The following is a 25,361-nucleotide window of genomic DNA, read 5'->3' on the forward strand; positions in this document are numbered from 1 at the left end:
CGTCTCCTAGTGGCTGCCCCAGCCCACGCCCTCCGAGCCGCTGCCTGGTGACCTGTGGGTCCTAACCAGTCCCCCTGAAGCTTGTAGTTAACAGCTAGAATGAGACCCAGACTCCCGACCCTGGCCCGCGAGGCCCCGATGGCCTGGGCAGGCCCCTTTCTGTCCTGACCACCCTTGCGGGAGGCTCTGTCTGCACGGGACGCTCTCCCGAGCCCTCCCGAGACATCGCTCAAGTCTTGGGTCAAGTCGCTCCGATCGGCTGCGGAAACGGCCCTTCTTATTTCCGGCGATGATGCCTATTTCCTCAAAGATTCCGCCACTTTCTAAAAATAAGCTCCCGCTTCACTTCTTGTCTTTCCTCCCTTGACAGAATGTGAACTCCGTGAGAGCAGGGTTCTCACGTGTTATTCACAGCCATCTGCCCGGCTTCCAGAACAGAGAAGTCCAAGTAGCAGGCACTCGAAAAAAGAGATTCTGAATTCATTAACACCTGTACATCTTCAGCACAAAACTGAATGGAAGAAACACTGATCACTGTACAATTTTAAAGAACAGATTAAACTATTTGAACTGATACATCTGTACCAAGGAAATACAAGTATTATGTTCCAAATTCCTTGACTCCAGCACTTAATCTAATTTGTGTATATTCTATTTTTTAAAGTGTTCTGCATTTAATGAAAAAAGAAATAATGCTACTAAACAAAAGCATAGCCAATTTTCAACATTAAGAAATAAAAAAACGAACAAAAGTACACTATTAAGTCTTTGGGATGAAAGGCAGCCCTAAATAACTCACGTGATGAGACCAAGCCCAGAAAGCAGCAACATCTAGAACTTTCCTCTACGCCTTCCTGCCCTCGGCGCCTGCGGAGCCCTCGCGCGGGCACACGCCGCGGGGCCGCCCGCCCACTGCGGGGAAAGGACTTGTCTCCGTGCGCCACGCGGGCGAGGGGGTCCCGCGCGACTGGGACGGGGCTGGGAGAGTCCCACGGCCTCGGGGCCATCACGGCGGCATCGCGGTGTCACGCAGGGCTCGCGGGCGGAGACCTGGTGACCGCGCCTGTGCGATGCCGCCCCGGACGCGCGCTCGGCGACGACCGCAGTAGCTGCGGCTGCGGTTCCTGCGGTTCCTGCGCTCGGGCCTCACGCCCCCCCCCCCCCCCCCCCGCCACTCGTGAGGCCGCGGTCTGTGCTCGCCGCGACTCTCCTCTGCTTCACGCTGTGACGCGCGATTTAGCCGCGGGCGGCTTCACACACCGCGTGCAGCCGGAGTGTCCCGGCTGGAGAGCGTGCAGCAGGGACAGCCACGTGCCGGCCCTCGCGCCCGCCAGCCCCCCCCCCCCCGGGGGACCCCCCCGTGGGAGGGCCGCGGGGCGGAGCGCCCTTCAGCTTCTGCACCCCGTGCAGGTACGCGAGACTCGCCACGGCGTGGGAGCCGCCGACGCCGTGTGGTGACGCGCTGTCCGGGCTGCTGGCCCAGGAGCCCGGGGTGCGGCGGGGTGCGCCCCGTGGGCGTGGGTGCCCGTCACGTGCGCACGGCCACCCAGTCCCCGCACGGCGCGCTTCTCGGCACACACCCCGCCGCTCAGCCGCGCCTGACTGCTCACCGCCGGGCCTCGCTCGCTCCGGGCTCCTGGTTTAACGTCGAGCCACGCTGCCCACCGCACTTTGGACATGCGAGCCTGGCCTCGCTTCAGAGTAGATATTTTGAATATATTTTAAGACTTCACATTAGGAGCTCGAGAACTTCGCCACGGCTGTGCAAACGTCTGTTCCCAGGCGTTCTGGGAGCCGTTCGCACGCGCCTTTCTGGAACAGGACTGTTCTCGCACGCCGAGTCATTCAATCGCACATGTGCTTTTTTTTTTTAAATCAAATGAATGGTGAATTTCTGAAATCATGCTGACTTCCTGCCAGTCACTTTCCTCGCCTTGGTTCAAAGGAAGTGGGCGGGGTGGAGGATGGCGGGCAGGATGCGACTCACATATTCAAATGTACAGGAAAATGCATATTTTGTATATATTAATATTCATAAGCTGATCGGATGCCATCTGCTTTTTTGGACTCATTAGCAGTCCTGTTTTTTCGATAATACCCAACTAGGAATACATGGACATTTAAACAGATAGGGCGAGATATTTATTCGAAGTTTACTGATACATTAAAAATTTACTGGTATACTACCTGAAGTTATTAAGAATAGGGGAGAACCAGTGTCTCTTAACTGAGTATATCCTATTCTGCATATTTACATTTAAATGTAAATGTCCATGTTTATGGTTAGTGCAATTTAAAAAAAATTCAAAGTAAAGCTACGAATAATTTTGTTAAAAGCAATGAACCTTATCATACAAAACACGCAATCACACACCAAGTAACTATAATTTGAGGGTTTTTACCAAGGATTCAGGGGGTCTGCAAGCCCCCTGAAAATTATAGAATGCACACACACTTTTTGCCCTACAGAGACCTGCAAAGGGATCTGTCACTAACCCAGCTCACCAGGTCAGTCGCCAAGCTAAAAAAATAATTTAGTGTATTCTATCACTTGACAATTTCTATTAAAGACTATAAACCGGGCACCAGAAATTTGCTCAAGATCAGAGTAACACTGAATGTAACAAACTAAAATACAGTACGACACCGAGGTTCATGGGGGAATTTCCGCCAAATCACACCGCCGAGCCCCGTTTGGGCCGTGGCGGGGAGCGCCCGGGCAGTGCGCGGCGGGCTGGCTTGGTGACCGAGTAGAGGGCAGCGGCGACGACGGAGCCAGGCAGGTCCAGGGACAGACAAACCGCGCAGCGGCGTCCCGCGCTCCCACTGCGTGCCGACACCGAGCCTGACTCACACCGCGGCACTCGCGCTGGCCTTGTGAGGCGGACAGAATCGTCACCCTCGTTTTGTAAAGGAGACGCTGAGGACTCGGGATGCGGGGACACGTCGCCTGCGTGCTGCGGTGTGTGGGAGCAGAATGAGAGAAGCGGGGAGGGAGTGGGCTTTTAACCCTTCGGTGGTGGCCACGTCCCCACCGACACCAGCCCTTCTAAGGACAACCCTGACAAACGGGCGAAGGGCCGCACACCTTCTGGAAGTTCCTAACCAATGTGAACTCGAATTCTGTACAGAATCTACAGAAAACAGAGATACACGTGTCCTCTTGTAGCAAATTCGTAGCAGATGTCACTCCTTTAGTATTAAGATGTAAACAAAGGCGTTTTTCAGTGCTCAAGTTTTAGGAGGTCCGGTCGACTCCTTCAATTATTTTGGTTCCAAAACCTGGATATAAGAAGACCTTCTCACGAACAGGGGCTCCTTGGGTTCGAACGACAGTTTAAACGGACGTGTCATAAGTCGCTCCTTATGGCGTTAAGGAAGTGACTACGTGCCACGTGTACCAGGAGAACAGGCATCTCCTAAATCCGCGGGTTCTGAACACCCTAGCTATTTCCTGACATGGGGCGTGGACACGACTGGCTCAGAGGACGGGGAGGATTCGAGAGATGCGAACCGTCTTACCGAAGTCTGCGAATGCCGACTGTCCCGTCACCGCCATGTTCTGAGGCTTTGCGAACGCTGTGCTGACAGAGAAATTTCCATCCTGTTAAAGGCAGAAAAGTTTGGGTTAGACCATCACGATTCATCCCAGTGTGAAATAAAGGATTTTACCTGCGGCCAGGAAATGAAGGCTGTTGCTCCGCGCAGGGGGACGCTCGCTCTCCGTGCCGCGTCTCAGGAGACACAGGGAGGCACGGGAGCTGCCGAAGGGCGCGTGGACGGCCCTCGCGGCTGTCAGCCCCGGTCTGGCGCCGACCATGCCGGCGCCGTGATTCCAGACGCACTGGGTGACTTCTACTTCGAGTCCCGTACCGGGTTTAGAAATACAGAGAACTGGAGAAACAGCGCTCCCGCCTCTGGGGAACTCACGGTCCAGTCCAGTCGGGGGAGAAGATGCGTATCAGGAGGACGGAGTTTCCGGGCGGGTTCGGAGATGGCCCGCCCAGGTGCGCGCCCCTAGGCCCCGTCGGCCGCCAGCAGGAGCCACGCCGCGTTCCTGCCACCGCACGCGCACCGGCTGCGCTGCGGCGACCCACGGCCTGCCGGATGGGGGCTGTCTGCGCGTTCTGCCCGCGCTGTGCCAAGCACCTCCCCGCGATGGCGGCGGCGGCCTCGGGCTGCGCGTTTCGATGGTTAACGCTGCAAGGGCCACACTCACATGGGAGGAGGACGATCGGGCAGCTATACGCTATGCGTCCACATCGTCCTTCACGTGAAGCGATGGTTCGCAACTGGGGGACACTGGGCAATGTCTGGAGACGTCTGAGCGTCCCAGCTGGGGACAGCTATGAGCAGCGAGCGAGCAGAGACCAGGGACACCGCCTGACAGCCTACGACGTGCAGGACACAGCCCGCCACGCAGGACGGCCTGGCCGAGGGCGGCCGCAGCGCTCAGACTGAGCGGCTGGGACAGAGGGTGGCAGGTGTCGTCCAAGGCTCCGGCTTCGCCTTCCGGCCCTTAACACCCTCCCCTCGTGACACCACCTCCTCCCTTCCTTGAGTTCTAGACCTACATTTCTAACCACTTTCTGGATAGGTCTCTCATCTAAAATATTTTATTTTCCTGCCCCAAATGAGCTGCTTCTTTTTGGCTTTTCTGTGCCTGGTCGCTAGCATAAGACACGCGTCGCCTCTGCATTAATGGCCCCCCTGCAGGCTCTCCGCACGAACCTCCCTGACAGGCAGCGGCCCGAGGGCTGGAATCACTGAGGCTCCGTCATCTCGCTTGGCCCCAAAGCCTCCACGAGCGTCTCGATCAAGTCTTAAAGGTCACATTACCTAGTTCAGAAGCCGCGGCTCTGATCACGCCCGAACCGAGTCTTCTAACCTCGCCTTCTGGTGCCTTTTCAGGTTCCGGCCCAGGCCGGCTGCTTAGCACGCGCGGGGCGGCCCTGTGCCTCCAGTGCCTCCGTCTGCTCGCCCGCCGCCCCTCTGCTCTCTCTCCTGCCGCCTCGGCCCTGCGCGCCTGCTGTCTGACGCCCTCCCTGAGGATCCCGGGCGGGACGGATGGAGCACGCGCCGTCTTTCAGCCCCCCGTAGCTCGGGGCCCGAGCCTCTCGTCGCCCCAGCCGGGGTCGCCCACACCCATCCTGGCCGCAAGCTCTGTTCTCTTCTCTCTCCCACGACGCCCGCCACGCGGCTGTGTACGCAGCGGCACTGTGGACAGATTTGCTGCCGCTCCCATTCTCCTTCTAGCTGATACGGCTTTATAGGTTTTGAGGTTTTGGGTCAGTTGATACGTTATTGCTACCTGCGTGTGCAAGCGCTAATGAACATGACCCTCCACGTTACAAAACCCACACTTCATCTGAACCAGCTAGTTCTGAGTCTACACTCGCCTCGATCCGCACTGATGGGCACCGTAATGGCCCAGCTGCTTGACAGCAAGGACAACCCTCACAGTCTCTATTGTCTAATAGCCTGTTTATTAATTTCCTTTAAAGAAAACAATAATAAAAGGAAAAAAGGTCCCAATCAAAATGCAGTTCACGCGGAGCTGCTACTTTATCACCTTCCAACCAACCTGGGCTGAGAATCGTATACACCATATACTTAAAAGTGTTTCATAATTTTACATGCAGATTATGTTTATCTGTGCTGAGGCTTCTCCCCTGCCCCCATGGATCAAGTTAATCAATCAAAATGACTGGTTTTCTCATTTTCTAATACCTCAAGATTCACTTGAGGTGTTATTTGCAAGGCCACCTGAAAACAGTGGGAGATTTAATTTATGGTAATCATCGAGAATATAACACCCATATTTTTATCATCAGAGAAACATATAATCACATTTTTAATGAAAGTAGTACATCGAACAACTCTCCTTTCTGGTTTAGAAGTCGCTCTGCCTTCCCTACGCCCCTTGGTTTAGACGTTCGCGGTTCTCAGAGCCCTGACCGCGTCTATCGAAGCTGCTCATCCTAGTGTCTGTCCACGGACAGGGCTGAGTCACGACCGCCGGCCCCGCCGACGCCTCGAGAGGCGAATCTTCTCCCGCGAGCTTGCACTTCATGTTTTTTTCACATCTGCTTATCTCTCATCAGTATTTTAATAAAAGTCTATACAATGTTATACAATGTTACGGGTTTAACTTGGATTGACTAAAAGACAAATGAGAGTAAACAGATGGAAACCAAGAGATCGAAACTCAAATCTGCGAGGTGTCCCTGTGCGCCAGGCTCTCTCTCTTCATCCTTACAAACGCTCTGCGAAGGGGTCACCCACACCCGGATTCCATGTGAGGGAAGTGGGGGTCGACGCCTGGCCGTCACTTGACGACTGTCACTCAGTGGGCCACTCAGGCCTCTCCTCAAATCCTGTCCTCTACGTGCAGCCTGAAATTCAGATTTCAGGTGTCTTATTCTTCATTAATTAATATTTCACATCTACAGCAAGCTAAAAATTAAATAAAGTTATGACATCAGTTTGGGAAATCTACTTGTAATTAAAAAAAATACATTGGGAAAAACTCCTTAATCCTTTCAACTTGGCGGTAAGTTTAGTGTCTGTTTTCTTATTTTTTATATAAGCCTGAAGGCAAGGAGGAAAAACTAATTTTTTTAAAAAAAGGTTTTCTTCAATAAACCATCACGCTGACAAATTAAATGACAGTACCCTCTCTCGACAGCTGGCCGCCTGGCGGGGGCCCTGTTAACACGCACATTAGGGCGGACTGATGGGTTTAATTGGCAGGCCTGCCTCAAGCCTGCAGAGGAACCGATGCTGAACGATCATTTCCTTCAGCAAAACTGCGCGCTTTGCATGCAGCAACGCAACTAAGGGCTCTTAAAGTTGTTCTATTTATTGTTAAAACCAACCGACCAAGCCATTACTTCCACTTTATTTTCTAAAATTGTATGCTTTTACTGAACGCCATCATTTAAAAATGCTTCAAAGAAAAAATTCCTTACCAAATTTTCCCATATCTCAAACTCGGAGGCACCAGAGGCGGACGATGTCGTGAGGAATAAATCTGGAAGGAAAATAACAGAATTGTACGTTTTGTTACTGATGTGTATGTTTAAAAACGGGAAGAAACGCAAACGCAAGAAGTTATTAACACACCTGCACTTACACGTACTCTGAGCTGCACCTCATCGAGCTCGATCCCACCAGAGAAAAGAAGGCAGAGGACCCCGCGCCGCTGGACTTCAGCGAGACGCGGACAGGGAGCCTGCGTGTCCGTCCCTCACTCCGTCGCCTATAATGCGACGCCACGCGGGGCCTCTCCTCCCCCCACAGACCGGAGGTCGCCTGCGCCATGAGGGACTCTCCCCTGCTCTTCCCCCAGAGCGGGCTGGGCCCCCAAACAACCCTTTCCCTTCCTCTGCTGATAGCTCCACCCGATTCACGGGTCACTCGATAACATCAATCAGACCAACGCATTAACTCCCGGCTGAATTTTGTTTTTTAATATAAAGGCGACTATACGTGAAAAAAAGACATCCTGATAATGATCAAGGCGGCGTGCACCTGTGCACCGTAGGCAGGTCTGAGTATTATCCTAGATCACGGTATCACAGTATCCCAAATCTTTAGCACGCGTGTTAAATGAATGTGAGTTCTATTTCAAAGTTTGAGTAGAAGAATTATGAATTCTAACTAAAGAATGCTTGTTTTCTTGAAAAAGTACAAAAATTCTAAAGAAATTTAAAAAAAAAAACCAATCGGTTGACAGTTAAATCGAACAGCCTGTTTATGCAAAGGCCAGGTGAACCGCAAAGCTCTTCTTGGAGCTGTGTTCATTATGTCTGCATGATGGCAACTCCACTAGGGGAATACAGAAAGTTTTCAAATGATGAGCTGACTCACAGGACTATTAAAACAACGTTATTCTTTTGTGCTTTAAAAAATGGAAATTATCTAGAGTAATGGGGAGACCATGACTATTTAAAAAGAGATTTTTCCCCCCCTATTAAATGTTTAGAAAACTGTCATTCATATTTTAATGTGTTTTCTGCAAAGATTTCATATGAATTTAATGAAGCTAATTTATGGAATAATTATAACAATAAAGATTTCCCTAGAATCCCTGGGAAGCTAAGTTAATTTGTTCACTTTTATTATTGGTTGAACTCAAAACTCCTGACCCCAGGTAAGTAGCAACTCTCTGCATTTATTCTCACCACACTGAGGGTGCTTTGCCCACGGAGGAAGAAACGTAGTCTTTTGTGAAGATGACGTCTTTGCTCAGCCAAAGTCACACTCCTGATGAGATGTGCACGTCCAGGCTCGCCGGGGAACCGCCCCGACGTGGGCCCTGTGCGGCGATGCGCCACAGCCGGCGTCCTCCCGTGTCCCCAACGCCGCCATCGCACGCTGGAGAGCCCAGGTGCAACTCCGGTCCTGCCCCTTGTCCTCCCGGACGCGGCCACCCTCATCTGTCCCGTGAAGGCGCCCGCCCTCCGTCCCTCTGTTTCCGGGCTCTGCTGGTCCCTCACAAGACACTTCCTCTCTGTAGCACCTGTGACCTCACAGCCACCTGGTGGACTATTTCTTTGAAACTGGCTCCAATGTCCCATCCCTCCCGAGGCCCCTCCCCTCCCGAGGCACAGCCCCCCGGTCATTACTGCGCTACAGCATCACCGTCATCACGGTCGCCACAACGCGCCTGGCGTCTGGTCTCATGTCGGTCCCTCCTGAGCTTTCGGAGGGGGCGAGTCATGTCTGCTGATTTTCACACCCCTGTGGCTCCTAAGGGCTTGGGACCAGCATGTGTTCGAGTGACTGCTGAGTAACGAAACGGTGTCACGCTACCCGCAACCCAGGGTTCTTGGAAATTTGCTGGGACGGCCTAAAAATCGTTACTCTGCTGTACCTTCGAATGGGAAGCCGTGGGAAAAGAAGGGTCTTATGCTAAAGCATTTCATTAACGATAAGTACTGTTATTTATTTTTTTACTTATCACAGTGATTACGGTACTAAGGATGTTTAAAAGCCGTTCCATTTTTATATTATCGGAAAATGCAAATAATCAGCATGAGAAAGTGGTTAGGGATTAACAGCCACAGAAATTTGAGAACCACTGAGAGCCATGGGGCCTGGGCGGGCAGACGAGCTCGCCACTTGGGGCCATCCGGGGGGCTTCCCTGAGGAGGCGACATTTGTGCTCAACAGAAGCTTCAAGTTAACCACGCGGTTTTACAAGTTACGTGAGATGCCGACGCCGCCAACGCGTGGCATTTCGTAGTACGTGAAACCGTGTGGGATAAATTCCAGCCAAAGCGTCGGATCGTTACGAAGCTCCGAGTCGAAGCGACTTATCAATGAGACATACTCACGGCCTCCAGCTCATTCAAAAGGAATGCTAGGCGAAGCTCACTTACTAACGTCATGCACACACTAAGCACACTTGACAGTTACGAAAACTGCTCACGTACAAATGAAAATTCTGGGAAGTAGATAATTTCTTCAAGATTATGGACTTTGATTAAAGTAGTCCCTGAACTTCACATGTGAAATTATAAATATATTTCTGTTGAAGTAGAAATAAGGGCAATAATGATTAAACATGAAAGTTAAGTGTATATTAAATGTATTAAAGCTGCTTTTCAGACAGCTACATGAGATAATTTAAGAAACTTAATGTTAACTCCAAAAGTACATCTTTAATGATATGGAAAGTAGACAGTTGTAATGCAAATAGCAAACCTTATAGTAACTAATAAGCTTTTAATTAACTTTCTTTTAACTATCCTCTCTGTCTTGGAAAAAATCAGAATGTAAAAGCAGAACGAGACTTGTAATAGTAGAATGCTATTTATAGGTCATGTTAAGAGTGTTCACTTCGACAGGAAGAGATCCTGTTTTAATGTCAAAGGGCCTTACTACATAAGAATCAGAACTCCATCTTCTAAAGCTGAAAAACTAACTAAAACACTGTACCAAAAATAAGAATGAAATGGCTTGGTAAGCCAGATTGGAAAGTCCTACTGATGCTTTGTAGATTTAACACATTTTACTTATAGAATAATATTCAACATGGCAGAATAATCCCATCCTGAAAGTCATATGGAATTTCAAGGAACCCTCAGTGCCCAAAACAATCCTAAAAAACAACAAAGTCGGAGGACTCACACTTCCTGACTGCAGAACTAACTACGAAGCTACACTAGTCAAAACAGCATAACGTAGCATAAAAACAGATATCAGGTCAGTGGAATAAAATAGAGCGCCCAGAGATAAACCCTTGAACACACACAGTCATGTGATTTTTGACACGAACGCCGAGACCATTCAAGGGGGAAATGACAAGTCTTTTCAGCAAGAGGTACTGAGACACCTGCATATCCACGAGCACAAGGATGAAGCTGGGCCCTTATCTGACGCCACACACAAGACGAACTCGGACTCAAAAGCCTCAAACTCTTCTAAGAAAACACGGGGCAAAAGCTTCGCCACATCGAAGGCACCTGTGACAAAGGCGACAACAGATAAACTGGACCTTGTGAAAATTTAAAAATTGCATCAAAGGACGGTATCGACAGAGTCCAAAGATGTGTGTTTGCCACAGCGATTGTCATTGCTAAACTCATGGGAAAACGTCGCATGTCTCTGAGCCGGTGGCGAGCCCGCGATACTCACGCACCAATGCGCACCCTCCGCCTCGGCCCGCGCTGCCCTTCCGAGCGCTTGCTCTGTCGTCCGCCATGGCTCACGGGCACGGGCTGACTCCGCTTCACGGTCCGTTTCAGGAACAAAATTCTCTCTCGCTTTGGGTAGAGGCCACGCAAGTTAAAAGGACGCACTGTCCCTGAGAGCTGGGCGTCTGCCCACAACGGGAGGGCGAAGGGCCCGGCACTCGGAGAGGCCCCGCCATGGGGGTTCTTTTTCAAATCAGACGGAGAAAAGAAAAAAAGAAGACCTCTTCGTTTGTAAGAAGTCGTCCTATTTGCTTTTGGCTCATTTCATCCCGCGTTGTAATTACTTTGTGTTTCTAAACACGGCCAGTAAAGGCGTTCTCAAACATGCTCGCAGCCTGAACTCCCATGAACGACGTTTAAGGCCCCTGGTGCTACGCCACGAAATGAGCTTGCCCGTCAGTAAAAGCTGAAGTTTCCTCCACCCCCATGACTTCAGCGACCCTTCAAAAAAAACGTTAATGGAAAATCAGCCCTCTTGGTTTTCGAGGAAGGGTAGGAATGGTGCAAGTAAATATTTCTTAGATGTTTTGTTTTGCATGCCAATCTACAATGTGAAGAGCCCGTTATGACTATAATTTCTACTAAGAGAAATGTAAACATCTTAGCCAAAACATTTTTAAATGACTTAGGTTGAATGTTAATTTTATATTCTTCTAAACTGCACCAATGTAATAGTTTCAAGGTCCAGAACATTTAACGTTAATAGACTTTAAGCTCATAGGAAACTAACTATATTGGATAGAAATTGACTTAGTTCATCTTAAACATGACTAGATGATAATTCGAACAATTTAAACTACTTATTGTACGTTCGTCATATTGGATGTTAAAAATATGATGAACTACACAATTGTTTAAATTTATTGGCATAATTATGTGCTGCTTGGGATGCCACAAACCGTTACTCAGATGAAAAAACAAGCCAGGCCACACTTTCTGTCTAATTCAGGTGAAGCGCCCAGGCAAACAAGCTTGATTCAAAAGTCTGCTTTACAATCTAAACCCATTAAAAGATAACTAGTAACAGTTTAAACGTGAGCACGATTTTGTCAATTATTGATAAAGATTGAAAGAAACCTTTGCGTGATTAATACCCACCGTTCGGGGCAGAGTAACATGTGGAGAACGCTACACAACAGAAGTGAAACATGAGATTCTGTTTTCATTATTATATAGTCGGTAAGAGCTGCGTATCCGAGGGAACCAAACGCTGCTTAAAAATGAAGTTTCTATTCTAGAGTTCTATGAATTAAAAAGATATTCCGTCTCGAAACGTTGTCAAAAAGCTGAGTTTCAAAAATGTCCTTCCATTTATTCGGAGAGATTACAGCCTTGTGTTTGTGGTCGGCGGTATGCGATCCCCGGTGTCAGACGACGAGCGCATCTATGTTCGGAAAGCCGGCGAGAAGAAACGCCAGACACGTAGCGTGGCCTGCCGCTAAGCGCCGTCGCCTGCTGGCCAAAGCCTGCCCGATGCTTCAGGCGGCCGATGCCCCAGGGTATGCGCACTCAGTCATCCAAAGGCTATTTCGTCACTTCCGGCTACTTGCTAGAAGCAGAGAACACTCGACTGTCCCTTCTTATCTCCTTAGGTATACGGGGGGGAGGGTAGGGAAAGGGGTGAGGAAGACGGTCCACGTCTGCCCCCGCAGCCTCTCCAAGCAAACGCGCTGCTAAAAGCCAGAACGGAACGGGGACGGCGTCCGCGGTGGCTGAAAGCCGTGTGCCGCTTTAGTCTCCGAAGGTGGCAGGAGGAAGGACGGGGGCGGGGGGAGCGAAGCAGGCCACCTGACTCCTCGGAACGAGGAGGGACGCTTCGGTTTCAAACTGGGACTGAACGAAGGCGCTCGAGATGGAGTAAACGGGGGCCGGACGCTGGGATGAGACCCTGGGAGCGGGGGCGGCCCCCCGACTCGGCGACTACAGCGCTTTCCTCGTGGGCGGCTGGGTCCGCCCAGGGCCAGGGAGTCTGCGCGTGAGAACGGGAGAGAAGTTAAGTGCGTCTGCGAGACACCGCTCGCAAGGACGCCACGGGGGCAGCGAGAGAAGGGCAGACAGAGTGCCAGGGTCAGTCGGGGGGCTGCAGGTCGCGGTGAGGTCCTGGAGGGTGGCAGAAAAGGCCCTTGGGCAGGGGGTGGGGGCGCGTCTGGGCAGTGGCTTGGGGCGCAGTACATTTTCCGGTACCTACAGGGCACATGGAGTGACCCGAGGTGGCCGAGGTGGGGAGGGCACGGTGCTGGGCTGGGTCGTCTCTGCGGACGGGAACTGCCCGGAAGGTGTCACGTCTCCAGCAGACTAGGGTCTGGCCCGTGTCAGCAGCGGACTCGAAAGGCGCTGGGGGAGCCGGGGGCTGCGCCTCAGAGGAGCGGGTCTGCGGGCCTGTGGGGCGGGAAGAACGCTCCGGCGTCGTGTGCCTCCCGAGGGAGGACGTCTGGTGCCGTCTGGTGCCGTCTGGAGGTGCTGCTGGCCTCTGGCGGGTAGCGGCCGGGGACACTGCTGAGCAGGGGACCTGCACGGCAGCAGCTCCCACGACTGAGAGGGGCGGCGGCCACCGGCCGGCCCGGCCACAGCCGAGGAAGCCCGAGGTGGAGGGGACGGCGGAAGCAGAGGCGCCCAGGAAAAGCAGAGCTGAGTTCGGTGGCGGCGCCGGATCCCGGCGGGGTGGCCGGGGCCTGCGCCCTTCAAAACGTGCTCGCTGGTTTCAGGTTCTGCTCTGCCGCCGTGAGGACTTGCTCAGCAGACACGCATCAAGGCCCCCGGTGACAGACATGGTCCCAGGCACCCGAGAAAGGCCGGTGCAGAGCCCGAAGCCTCCTGGCCTCGCAGGGTGAAGTTACACAGCGAGAAGACCTGCCGAGGTAAGCGTGGTCCCTCAGCGAGCGCGGGACCAGGGGGCGCGTGGGAGTTGCCCCGTGAACGCACAGCTGGCGTCCGTGAGGACTCCTCAAATGGCACTCGGGTGACCTATGCAGGGAGTGAGGACGTTTGGAAAACAACTTGGAGGAGAATCAGCTTCTTGCCCCGAGCCCCGGGACCGCCCCCGCTGTGTGGGGTCTGAGGGGCGAGGTCAGCGTGGCCGGCGGCGAGCCAGCACGCGCGGGCCGGGGGGCCGTGCAATGGGATTCGGCTGGGGCTCCGGATGAAACTCCGAGAAGAGTGACGTGACCCAAGGGCATGGGACGAGGGCGGGGGCAGGCGACGGCGATCAGAGCAGGGAGGGTGAGAGACGGTGCCCGCGCGGGGCCGAGAGGGGGTCAGCAGGGGGCCGCCTTTTGAGAGCAGAGCAGTCTATATCCTGAGTGCGACAGAAAGAGGTGGCCAAGGTGACCCCCACATTGCGACAGAGGAACCAGCTGGAGGGGACTGCCACTTAGTGAGATGGAAAGGTCACGGCTGAAGGGGTTTGAAGGGAATCAGGGATGCGGTTTGGGGACCACGGTCTGAGACGGGTCATCGCACACGACACAGATGTGGGGACGGCTGGCAGGCAGTCGGATGCGTGGCCCGGACATACACAGATCTGCGCGTCGCCAGCACGTGGGTGGCGCTTAAAGCCATTGGCCCGCCAAGGGTGCACAGGAGGCGAAGACTCGGAGGGGCCCGCTCCACGACGCGCACGCAGCCAACACTCCCGAGAGTGATGAGCACTCGGGCCCGCGAGCCCGCTGCGCCTGGGGCACCTAGGACGCGAGCCGGCGTGCTTCCTGGTCAAGTCTGAACTCCCTCCTTCCTTTTTCATTCGTTTCAAGCATCCAGGACGTTGCCTCGACGTTTACAGGTTACGAAATCGTCCCCCCGATGACTCTCCCCTCTGGCTGCCCACCTGGCCAGTACGTCACTGCTGGCTGCGTCCCCTGCGCTCCCCGTCCCCGTCCATCAACTACTAATTTGTACCTTTTCCACCTTATGCCCCTTTCTTCCGGCACCCAAGCGCCCTCCCCTGACCATCATCGAATTGTCCTTAAACTTCTGAAGCGCGGCGGCTTGCTGTCATGGCATCGCTGGGGGTCGTGACAGTACAGCACTTGAGTCGAGTGATCTTGTTTTTCATCTCTGAACCCTTGGTCCCTAGCACAATGCTTCACAGAGTGGAGGCTCAATAAACAATGATTAAAATCAGTGAATGAGTGACAAGTGTTTGTGATATTAAAGAAATGTTCAGGTCATGTTAAAATACAAATCAAAACCACTCTGAGACACTACCTCACACCTGCCAGAATGGCTGTCATCAACGAGACAAGACACGGCACGCGCCAGAGAGGACGTGGAGAAGGCGGAAGCCTCGTGCGGGCTCGTGAAAAGGGGGCCGCGAACGGGTGCAGCCGCCACGGACACAGTGCGGGAGGCCCTCAAGCCACGTGGCCCAGCGATCCCCCTTCTGGGTATCCACCCCCCAAGTTAGAAAACACTTATTCATAAAGCTACGTGTTCCCCTACGTTCACGGTGGCATAATTCACGGTGGCCAAGGCATGGAAACGCCCTAAGCGTCCTCGGATAATGGGATAAAGACGACGTGGCACCTACACACGATGGAACGCTACTCAGCCATGAGAAGAGGCGACATGCTGCCACTCGTGGCAACACGGGTGGATCTCGAGAGCATCGTACTACGTGAAATAAGTCAGGTGGACAAGGACGAGAACCATCTGCTTTCATTCACATGCGGGGTATAAAACAGGAAGCTCACATGAACAAACGAAACAGCGGTCTGGTGTTGACCAGAGGGGATGGGAAATGCCTGGTGGCGGCAGGGGACCGGACTCGGGCGGCGGGCACAGGCTGCAGCACGCAGACGGCGCACTGCAGAACCGCACGCCTGAAACTCAGCTGCTCGCCACCCGAGGTTCCCCCAGCACACGCAATGAAGAAAATAAAAAAGAAAAAATTAAAAATTAAAAATTCCTATCATTTAAAGACAGGGCTGAAAAATGTACAGATGAAACGATGGATGTTTGGGATTGCTTCGAAATTGCCTGGTGGGAGGGGCCCTGGGTGGGAGGGGCCCCTAGGTGGGAGGGGCCTCTGGGTAATGGTACAGAGACGGTGAGTCTGACCACATATTGGTAACTTTTGAAGCCAGGTGACGATTAAATATATGTATAGCATACTATTTTGCCTATTTTTATGGTTATAATTTTCATAATAAATTTTTTTAAGTCTTTGAATTTTAACACATAAGCTAAATATTTTTCTTATAATTACATTTATAACATTAGTAATTTTTCAGTGGAAAGGGAAAGAAATAGGCAATATGTGTCTAAATTATCATGAATTCTTGATAAGTGGAAAATTCAAACTTTGATGTGGTTCACAAAGAGCTGAAGACTTATTCATTACATCCAGTACTTTTTACAGGTATCCAATATCACTGACTTCCTCAGAACCTTTTAACATTTCAGTTTTAACATTCAATTCAAAAGAAAATGCTCACTAAGGAAATAGTAAATAAAATCTCACAATTCTTTAGCACTTCAAAAGAAATATTTTACATCATATGCAACTCACCTGCTGTAAAATCTTCAGTCAGATCAATAAACGCATGAGAATGTGGAATTCGCATTTTACTTTTAGTGGGCAGTGCAGGATGCCATGATAAATTCCTAAAAAAAAAAAAGTTTTTTCTTAACACAAACATCAAATGAGCATTGTTTTAAAACAAAAACTCCGTGCGTGCATGGAAGGCATTTTAAAAACTTACTTATTTTAACGAGATGTTTTGTATACCATAAAACCCACTCTTTCAGGGTGCACGACTCAGTGGCTGTGAGTACGTTCAGTGTGCGACGGTCATGGTTATCTAATTCCAAAACACTTTCGCTCTCATCGCCTCCAAAAGGAACCCTGTGTCCAGGGGTCGCTTCCCACTTGGCCCTCCCTCCAGCCCCCGGTTCCCAGCACTCTGCTTTCCGTCTCGATGCATTTCCCCATGCTGGACACTTCCTATCAGTGGAATCACATGACATGTGGCCTTTGGTGTCTGGTTTCATTCACGCGAGTAAGGTTTTCAGGTTCGTTCATGTTGTAGCACATACGGGTACTTCAGTCTTGTCTTTTCCCCCCCCTTTTTTTTTTTTAATGCCTACAGCACCTGGTCCTCCCATCTGAGTACTAGCCAGGCCCGGCCCTGCCTAGCTTCCGAGATCAGACAGGATCGGGCTTGTTTAGGGTGGCGTGGCCACAGACATCGCAGTCCTTTTCATGGCCGAATACTGTATCATGGTATGGCTGTACTTCTTGTTTCTGTCCATCTGTTGATGGGCATTTGGCTTGTTTCCACGCTTAGCTATTAAAAATAATGTGTCTATGACTATTCATGAACAAGGTCGTATGTAGACATAATTCTTTTGGGTATATACCTAGAGCGGGATTGCTGGGTCACATGGTAACTGTGCGTTTAATTTTCTGAGAAACTATCAAACTGTTTTCCAACATGGCTTAACCATCTTACATTCTCACTGGCAACGTAGAAAGGTTCCAATGTCTCTTTTTCTTCATCGACACTTATTATTGTCCATTTGTTCTACTGTATCTATCCCAGAGGGTGTGGCATAGTAATCTTATGGTTGTGATTTGTATTTTTCCTAATGGCTGATGATGTTGAACACATTTTCATGTGCTTATAGGCCATTTGTATATCTTCTTTGGAGAAATGTCCACTCGAATCCTTTGCCTATTTTCAAATTGGGTTATTTATTGCTTTATTTTTGAGTTGTAAGAGTTTTTATATAGACTGAAAACTAGGTCTTTATCCGATGTATACTTTGCCAATATACATTTTTTTCTTTTGTTGCTTATGTCATATATAAGAATGACTTTCCAAATTCAAGGTCATGAAGATTTACCCCTAAGCTTTCTTCTCAGTTTTAGTTCCTAAATTTATATTTCATTCTTTTTTTAAGCTATTTAATTTTTATCATAAAAGGTTTTTCCTAGACTGTAGAGAATGATGATTGTCTTTAATGAGTATTAATGCTGAAGTTTTGAGCCATGCCCAAAGAATGAATTTAGATCCTTACCTTACACCATATAACAAACACTAACTCAAAATGGATCTACGAGCTAAAAGTATAAAATTCTTGAAAGAAAACATAGCCACAAATCTACATGACCTTGGATTTGGAAATGGACACCAAAAAATGGACACCAAAAAAACAAGCAACAAAGGAAAAAAATAGATGAACTGGATTCATCAAAATTAAAAACTTTTGTACATTTTAGGACAATATTAAGAAAGTGAAAAGACAACTCCATAGAAGGGGAGAAAATGTTTGCAAATCTTATCTGATAAGGGCCTAGTATCCAGACAATATAAAGATCTTTTACAGCTCAACAACAAAAAGACAACCTAATTTAAAAATGGCAAAGGACTAGCCATTTCTCCTAAGATGTGCCAATGGCTACCAAGCACATTGAAAGATGCTCAACATCATGAGTCACTGAGGAAATGTCAATCAAAACCGTCAATGGGAAACCACTTTGAGCCACTAGGATGGCAATAATCAAAAACCAGAAAGTAACAAGTGTTGGAGAGGATGTGAATAGGAACTCTCATACATTGCTGGTGGGAATATAAACAAAATGGTGCATCGGCTGTGGAAAACGGTCTGGCAGTTACTTCTTCAAAAAGTTAGAATTACCATATGACCCTAATGCTCTTAGCAGCACGATTCACGACAGCCGAAAAGTGGAATAACCCAACAGGTGAATGGACAAAGAAAATGTCATATATCCGCACAGCGAAAACATCATTCGGCCATAAAGGACTGGAGCACTGATCCACGGCACGATACAGACGAAGCTTTCAAACGTGATGCTCTGTGAAAGAGGCCAGATGCGCGAGGTCACACCCTACACGAGGCCATACGCGTGAACTGCCGTAACGGCTAAACCCACGGAGACAGAGGCAGGTAGCTGGGGTGGGGGGAGCGACGGCTTACGGGCACGAGGTTTCCATGTGGAATGATGAACGGCTACTGGATCAGGTGATGGCCACATAACGCTGTCAATGTACTATATACCTCTAAATTATACACTTAATAATGGATAAATATTATGTATGTGAATTTTATCTCACACAAAAAATCAACAGTATGAAGTGTTTATACATCTCTCATCCAGTTCCCTTTATTGTGAACATCTCAAATGACCGCAGTCCAACGATCAAAACCAGGACGGCCACACTGGTAGACAACTATAAACTACCAAAGGAAGGGGCGCTGAGGCCACCCCCACAAGCCCTCAGCAGGAGGGAGCCCTCCAGGGTCGAAAGCACCCCATCCATCAAGGCCCTACCCAGATCGACCCCCAGCAGAAGGCCTCTGCTCTGTTTTCCTGAAACATTTTTCTCTACTAATAGCACTTGGGTTTGCATTAAAATCACTTGAGGAACTATCTCCTTGAGACTGCAAATTCCTCTAGATGCCCGGATTATAGGTATTTGTATCCACGATGCCTAACCAGGACCTGGCCCCCAAATACTGGCTGGCCTGAATCACAGTCCTAAGTAGCCTCTCCTGTTCTCCTCTACTTCTAGTTCGAATTTGCTATTTTTTTTTTTCCCCACCGTACTACGTTCTAGTCCATATGGAAGCAGAGACATGTCATCTCTGAAGAGCAATTTAAGGCTAATTAAGTCCAACTTAATTGTCTGCACAGCATCCAATTGACTGGGTAGCAAACAAGGTTTATTTGTGAATTTAGTTTTGACATGTTTTGAAAATGGGGAGAAACAATTCACTAATTTGTTCTTGGCAGGTGGAATCTGGGAAAAAGGATAAGCATTTGCCAGAAGAAAATTTTCTCTATACAGAAGGTCTTGTCTTCTACAAATAGTAACTTCTTCCTAATAACCTTCCTTTATACTTTTTTCCCCACAATCTGGGCCTCATCTGTACCCTAAACAAGACAGTAATGACAAAACCAAGCAATATTCATATAACCTAATTTTATTATTCTAGCCAGAACTCCATAATAGATGGCTATGGTAAGAAAATATTAAAATAAATTCAGAAACTGTATTTAGCATTTGTTGTAAGGTAATTCATGCTACACAAGGTTAGAAATGCTTAAAATAATTCCACTAAGGTTCGATTTAATAATTGCTGGTTTACTTTTGAAGATTGTCCATTTATTCATTGTTCTCTAAATTCTAAGCACTAAAGTATTTTTAATTACCAATAAAATAATAGGACTCAGGCTAGAGATTCTATGACAAGTTTAACCCAAAGTCATTGCAGAAGAGTTTCCTAATATTCTCTACACATTAGAGGCCAAAAGTGAGTTCAAAACCACAAGCTTTTACAGAGTTGGGCTCCATAAGGTGAATCATGTGGCTGCCTTCAATTTCTACAGGAAAAGTTACTGGTTTTGTTCCCTGCAGAATGTTTTTATAGATTTGCTCTGAAATAAGTTATAACTAGAATTTTGGAAAACCTCGAATAACTTGTGATATTCTGTTGCAGGAATTATTTGACAAAAATAGACATTTCAAATGAAGAACCCAGAACAGTGATAAAACGAAAGTCCTAGAGACAGACTATGGGCCAAATTCGGCATAAAGATGTGTTTTATGTAACCCATAAATTGTTTAAAAATTTTTTGAATTCACTGGTAAAACTTAACTAACAATAAAACATCAGTTTTCACATAAAAATCTGGATTTCCAGCTTCTCTGGAAATATCCGAAGGCCTGGCAACCAACCGGGCCTCCTCAGACGGCGCGCGTCCGGGTACAGCTGAAGTCCCCACGTCCCGCAGCGGCTGCGCTGGCTTTGGTTCCTCTCTTGGCCGCTTCAGACATGTGGCTTTGCAACTGCTAACAAAACAGTAACCGCAATCTCGCTTTCCTGAACATTTCGAATCGGGGTTCAAGTTCATCGCAGCACTCTAACTGTGATGCTTGCTGCCCACACTCTGACGTTACACGTGAACATCTCTTAAAAGGCAGTTTCTGTTTTATGCGCAGTGTTTATCTATTCTTATCTATCGCGGGTGGGGTTGGGGAGGGGAAGGGCTGTTGCTTCTTTCTGTACTGCATTTTAAGATGGTTGAGAATTAAATATATATATGTGTGTGTATATATATGCACATATATATGTACACACACAGTTGTCTATCTAAATTAGACTGTTTAAAATTTCATAGTCCAAAATAAAACCCATTTCTCTTTCTTTCTACCTTTAATGCTGCTCTTTGTGCACATCTCAGTTTTTCAATGAGAAGCAGCAGAGACTATATTTTTCATGCAACTACACTCACAAAAGCTATAATCTCATATACGAGCTCAGTTCCATTTGGAGGCCAAGGCCACAGATACGAGCTGCTCTGATGACAAAGACACAGCAGAGTGGGCAGTTAGTCCTGAGCCGCGCTGAGTCTATTCGCTGACATTTCTTGACCTCTGTGGAAAATTCCAGTTATTAGCTTCCACCCACAGGAAACATAATTATGTCAAGGTGTTCTAATTTGTGGGCATCACCCTTAATCTCAAAGAAGAGCGTTTATCAAAGAATACATTTAAATCTAATTAATGTCAACTGCAGCTTTTGGTTGCCTACGGCAACTGCTCTCTCGGATGACTGCTAGTCCACCCACTTTTCAATGATCTGCCTATACCGAATTGCCATCATTTAAGATTTCCAGGTGAAAGCAGCTACTAGGAGATGGATCTAGCATGCTTCTTCAAGCTGCCTAGTTCTTTAGTCCAGTGGTCTTCAAATATCTGTGCTCAGAGAGGCTCAAAAAGAATTTTGAAAAACTATGTATCCCTTAACAGATTTACGTCAATTTCTAAGACTATATAATGTTTCATCAGCTTAAATAGCTGCAAAACAGGTAATCTTCAAATCTTCTAGAATTACGAGATTTTAAGATAAAGTGATTACTTTAATGATCAAACCAGTGGAATATAAATACCATATTGAGTTGCTACCAGGTGCCATCATCCACACACACACGAAACGCATGAACAAGCTCTTCTTTAACTGGACTTCTCCCCTTTATCCTTGAACTTGTATTTCTATTTCATTTTCTTACAGAACATTATGATATGAAATATTTTTATAGCAGAAGTCTATAGTGATTACTCTAGCATATGTCTCCAAAGAACTGTTTGTCCATAAATTGTAAATAAATTAAAATTGGTATTTAATTGGTTTTATGTAGCCGAGCATTTAAAAAACCTCTGAGGTTATTTTAACTACTAGTGTACAACTGATAATAACAACCATTATATAGTTTGATAACTTATTAAACCAGAGGTAGAATTTTACTGGAAATGAGTTTTTCGAACAGATGAATGGAGCTTTGAAATGTATTAGTTTATTCATCCTTATGATATTGCTAGGATGAGACAGGATTCAACAGTCTCTTCTGACTCATCTTTATAGATATAAATGCTAACAAATCTTGTTAATAATTTTTATTGCAATCTCCCTGGAAATACAATATTATGAAATTATTCTTAATTTTTTCAGGCATGATAAATATTCTATGATTAGATATACTTTTTAAAAACCCTTACTTTTTAGAGATATATATTGGAATATCCATAGATTAAAAATGTCTGGGTGGGGGTAGGGGAGGCTAGAAGAGAGAGAAATGAAGGAATAGGTGTGAATGAAATAAGACCGGTCAGGAGCGGATCACCACAGCCAGATGACAGGTGCCTCATATACAAAGTCACTGTTCCATTCTCTTCACCTTCGCATGTTGAAAATTTTCCATAATAAAAGTAAAAAGAAAAATTTAGAGCTGCTGATTTAGCTCATTCCATTTATGGAAAATGTCTGCCATATGATCCAATTCGCAAAGGTAGTCCTCACTGTCAAACCAATCTCCAAATGAAAGTTATTTTCTGTGAGAAAGAGTGTGACCTCATTTTTTCAATTCAAATTGAATATTAATATGTTTCAAGGAACAGTATAAAAACTGTAGAGAAAAGTACAGAATATATATTGTAGGGCAGATTACTAAAAGCAGTCCAGATTAAAATAATGAAATTCCAATCAAATTGATTTATCTATTTTTATAAAATAGGTTATAAAAACAAGGTAGTAAAACGACATGCTGTTTATTAGCATGACTAGCAATGCAATGTAATATAGCTAAAATAATTTATAATTTAAGTATGATAAAAGACATCATAGTCCTTCAGTAAATGTGCATAAATATTGGATGCTGGGATCTGATTTTTGATGTATTTAGGTAAAAACTGAGTATAAAAAGGAGAAATAATACCATTCCTTTCTTATTTCTTTAGATAGAAGAAATTTTTCTGAAGACTTTAATATACGGGAAAGGCACATAGTGCAAAAACATTATTTGGCTCAGGAGCCAGCATGTAACCTATTTTCTATTAATAGAATGAAAATAGTAAATATTTCATAAGAAAAAATAAGATGCTTGATTTTAAATGGAATTATCTCAATATGATTTGATAAAACAGGTTTAAGCTGCATGACAGAAAAATGCATACGAAATAGGAAAGAAAGGAGGTAGACGTTTAATCCGTGGGTCTGGCAGGCCCACAGAACATTCCAGTCACACTTGCAACAATCGCTGTCATCGCGGGAAACCACAGGGGCATGAAATGTCCCTCCCCGTTAACGGCGCGGCCTGGGGAGAGTGAAGAACGCCGCCCCGAGGGACGCAGCGTTTCCCTGGGACGCCCCTGGCTTTGCTCTCCCCGGGCCCCTCTCGGCAGTAAGTCTCGGTCAACAGTGAGGGGACAGGAGGGGCAGAGCCACGGAGATCAGAGCTGCACACGCTCCCCCACCCCTCTGAGGTCGGGGCAGCTCGCGGGGCCGGGCCTCGTGTGACAGGTGCGCTGGCGGGCGTCACCTCCCGGCTGGGGGTCCGACCGCGCCGCGCCCACGCCGGCAGGTGGCGCCCTCGGGCCGCGCGTCCTCCGCCCGGCGGGCTGCGTTGGCCGGGCGCGGGCCCTGCGGGAGCCCGGCACGCTGTCCCCGGGGCCGAGGGTCCACAGTGGCCGGGGCGGACACGAAGGCAGGATGGGCCCGGGGACTGTCACCCCGGGACACCTGAGGGGCTCTCGGAAGCAACGCCTCACGTTCGGCAAGGAACAAGGGGGTTTCTTTCTGCCATGTTCTGTCCCGAAGGCTGCGCGACAGTGACAGCGCCCCTAAGAGGCGCGCCCAGCGCGCTGGCTCGGCAGGCGGGAGACACGCGCCCGCGGGGCGGGCCGGGCCGGACCGGGCCTGCGGGTTGTTAAAAGTCGAGTTCGTGGGGGCGTTTTTGACGTCGCGGGTATCTTTAAAAAATTGCAACAGGAACCTAATGAAGAGGGCTTAACCTGTATTTTTGGAAATTATAAACTGTTCTGATGCATTTTACTCTAAACTGAAATGGTAACACAGACTAATCTTACTCGAAGTCTGGGGTATACACTTCTTGCTTGATTTTCTTTTTCCAATTTTGTTCATTGTGCTAAAATATATATAACATAACATTTACCATCTTAACCATTTTTAAATGTATAGTTCAGGGGTATTCTAGCTTGTTTTAAAATGGGCTTTTTCAATACAAATCCAAAGAGTAATGAAATAAAACAAAATGATTTCTCCTCAAAGAAAAATATGATATATGCTAAGAGAAATCTGCTGAATCAAGACACTTAAATATCGATATTCATGATAAAAATGCTACTATCGAATTTCTTTGCACAGAAACTATAAAACTGTGCTTTTCTCAAGAAGATATCTTTCTGAACGATTACTTCAAAGAATACACATAAAAATTATAAGATTTAACTAAAAGTAAAATGGATAATTTTGAGAATAAATTCTTAAATCATTCACTTAGAAACAAACTAAAGTTCATTTACATACACTGCCAACCAGAACCTAAAACTAGGTTGTATGATAAATCACCAGGAACTCATCAGTCATTTGACTGACCATCCAAAAGTTCTGGGGGGGCTCCGGGAAATAAAGATATGGATGCTTAAGTAACATACCACTTGAGATAACCACAGCGTATACAATTCTAAGGCATTTATTCTAACTTTTCACTATTTCTGTGGCTTAATTTTGAGAACAAAATTAGGTGAAAAACAATGGGAGGCTAAATTATTTTCCAATAACAAAATTTCTTAAGGAAGAAATCAAAGTTAAAAAACTGATGCAGTGTTTCTATGGAAATGCTGCTAAAAAAACTTATTTCTCAAGTTCTAATAGATTCTTTTAAACAACAGTGTTCAAAGTATAAATGGTGTATGAGGGGAATTGGGGAGGGGGCCACTCAGGGAATTCTAAGAAAATTTGAATCATCTCAAAGCCACCGTTTTTGGTTAAGATTATGAATACTAATGCTGCTACGAAGTTAAAAGCTGCCTTGAGGATTTTTGGTTTCCTTTGTGTTACAACCTCAGCATAATTTTTATATTCTTTCTGAATCATAGAGTTAAGTGACACAGTATCATATTATTATTCCATTAAGATAAATATCTGCAATATTTTCTGAAATGCATCAGTAAACCAACAAAATCAGCAATAAAAATGAAGAGTGCTTTAATAAATCAGTTGTTGGTTATGATGTGAGGAAAGATGAAAGGTTACATGGAAAAATAGGGATTTATTCCTCTGGATTGAGAGAAGTTAACTATAAATAATAAATTAAAATAGAGGATTTTTTTTTTT

At 47.4% G+C, this 25,361-nt stretch overlaps 1 protein-coding gene across 1 annotated transcript in view; it reads right to left on the reverse strand.

Annotated features, from left to right (window-relative positions):
• The window catches only part of ITFG1 (integrin alpha FG-GAP repeat containing 1), a 77,416-nt gene that overhangs the window by 39,948 nt on the left and 12,107 nt on the right, over nucleotides 1–25,361 (reverse strand). Inside the window, exons 6-8 of the mRNA XM_016147637.2 lie at nucleotides 16,210–16,304; nucleotides 6,972–7,033; nucleotides 3,523–3,604 (exon numbers count right to left, since the gene is read on the reverse strand). Coding sequence (XP_016003123.2) covers nucleotides 3,523–3,604; nucleotides 6,972–7,033; nucleotides 16,210–16,304 — 239 coding nt within the window. The remainder of the gene's footprint in view (nucleotides 1–3,522; nucleotides 3,605–6,971; nucleotides 7,034–16,209; nucleotides 16,305–25,361) is intronic.

This window comes from Rousettus aegyptiacus, unplaced genomic scaffold, assembly GCF_014176215.1.
Source record: "Rousettus aegyptiacus isolate mRouAeg1 unplaced genomic scaffold, mRouAeg1.p scaffold_m13_p_14, whole genome shotgun sequence".
Classification (NCBI taxonomy): Eukaryota; Metazoa; Chordata; class Mammalia; order Chiroptera; family Pteropodidae; genus Rousettus; species Rousettus aegyptiacus.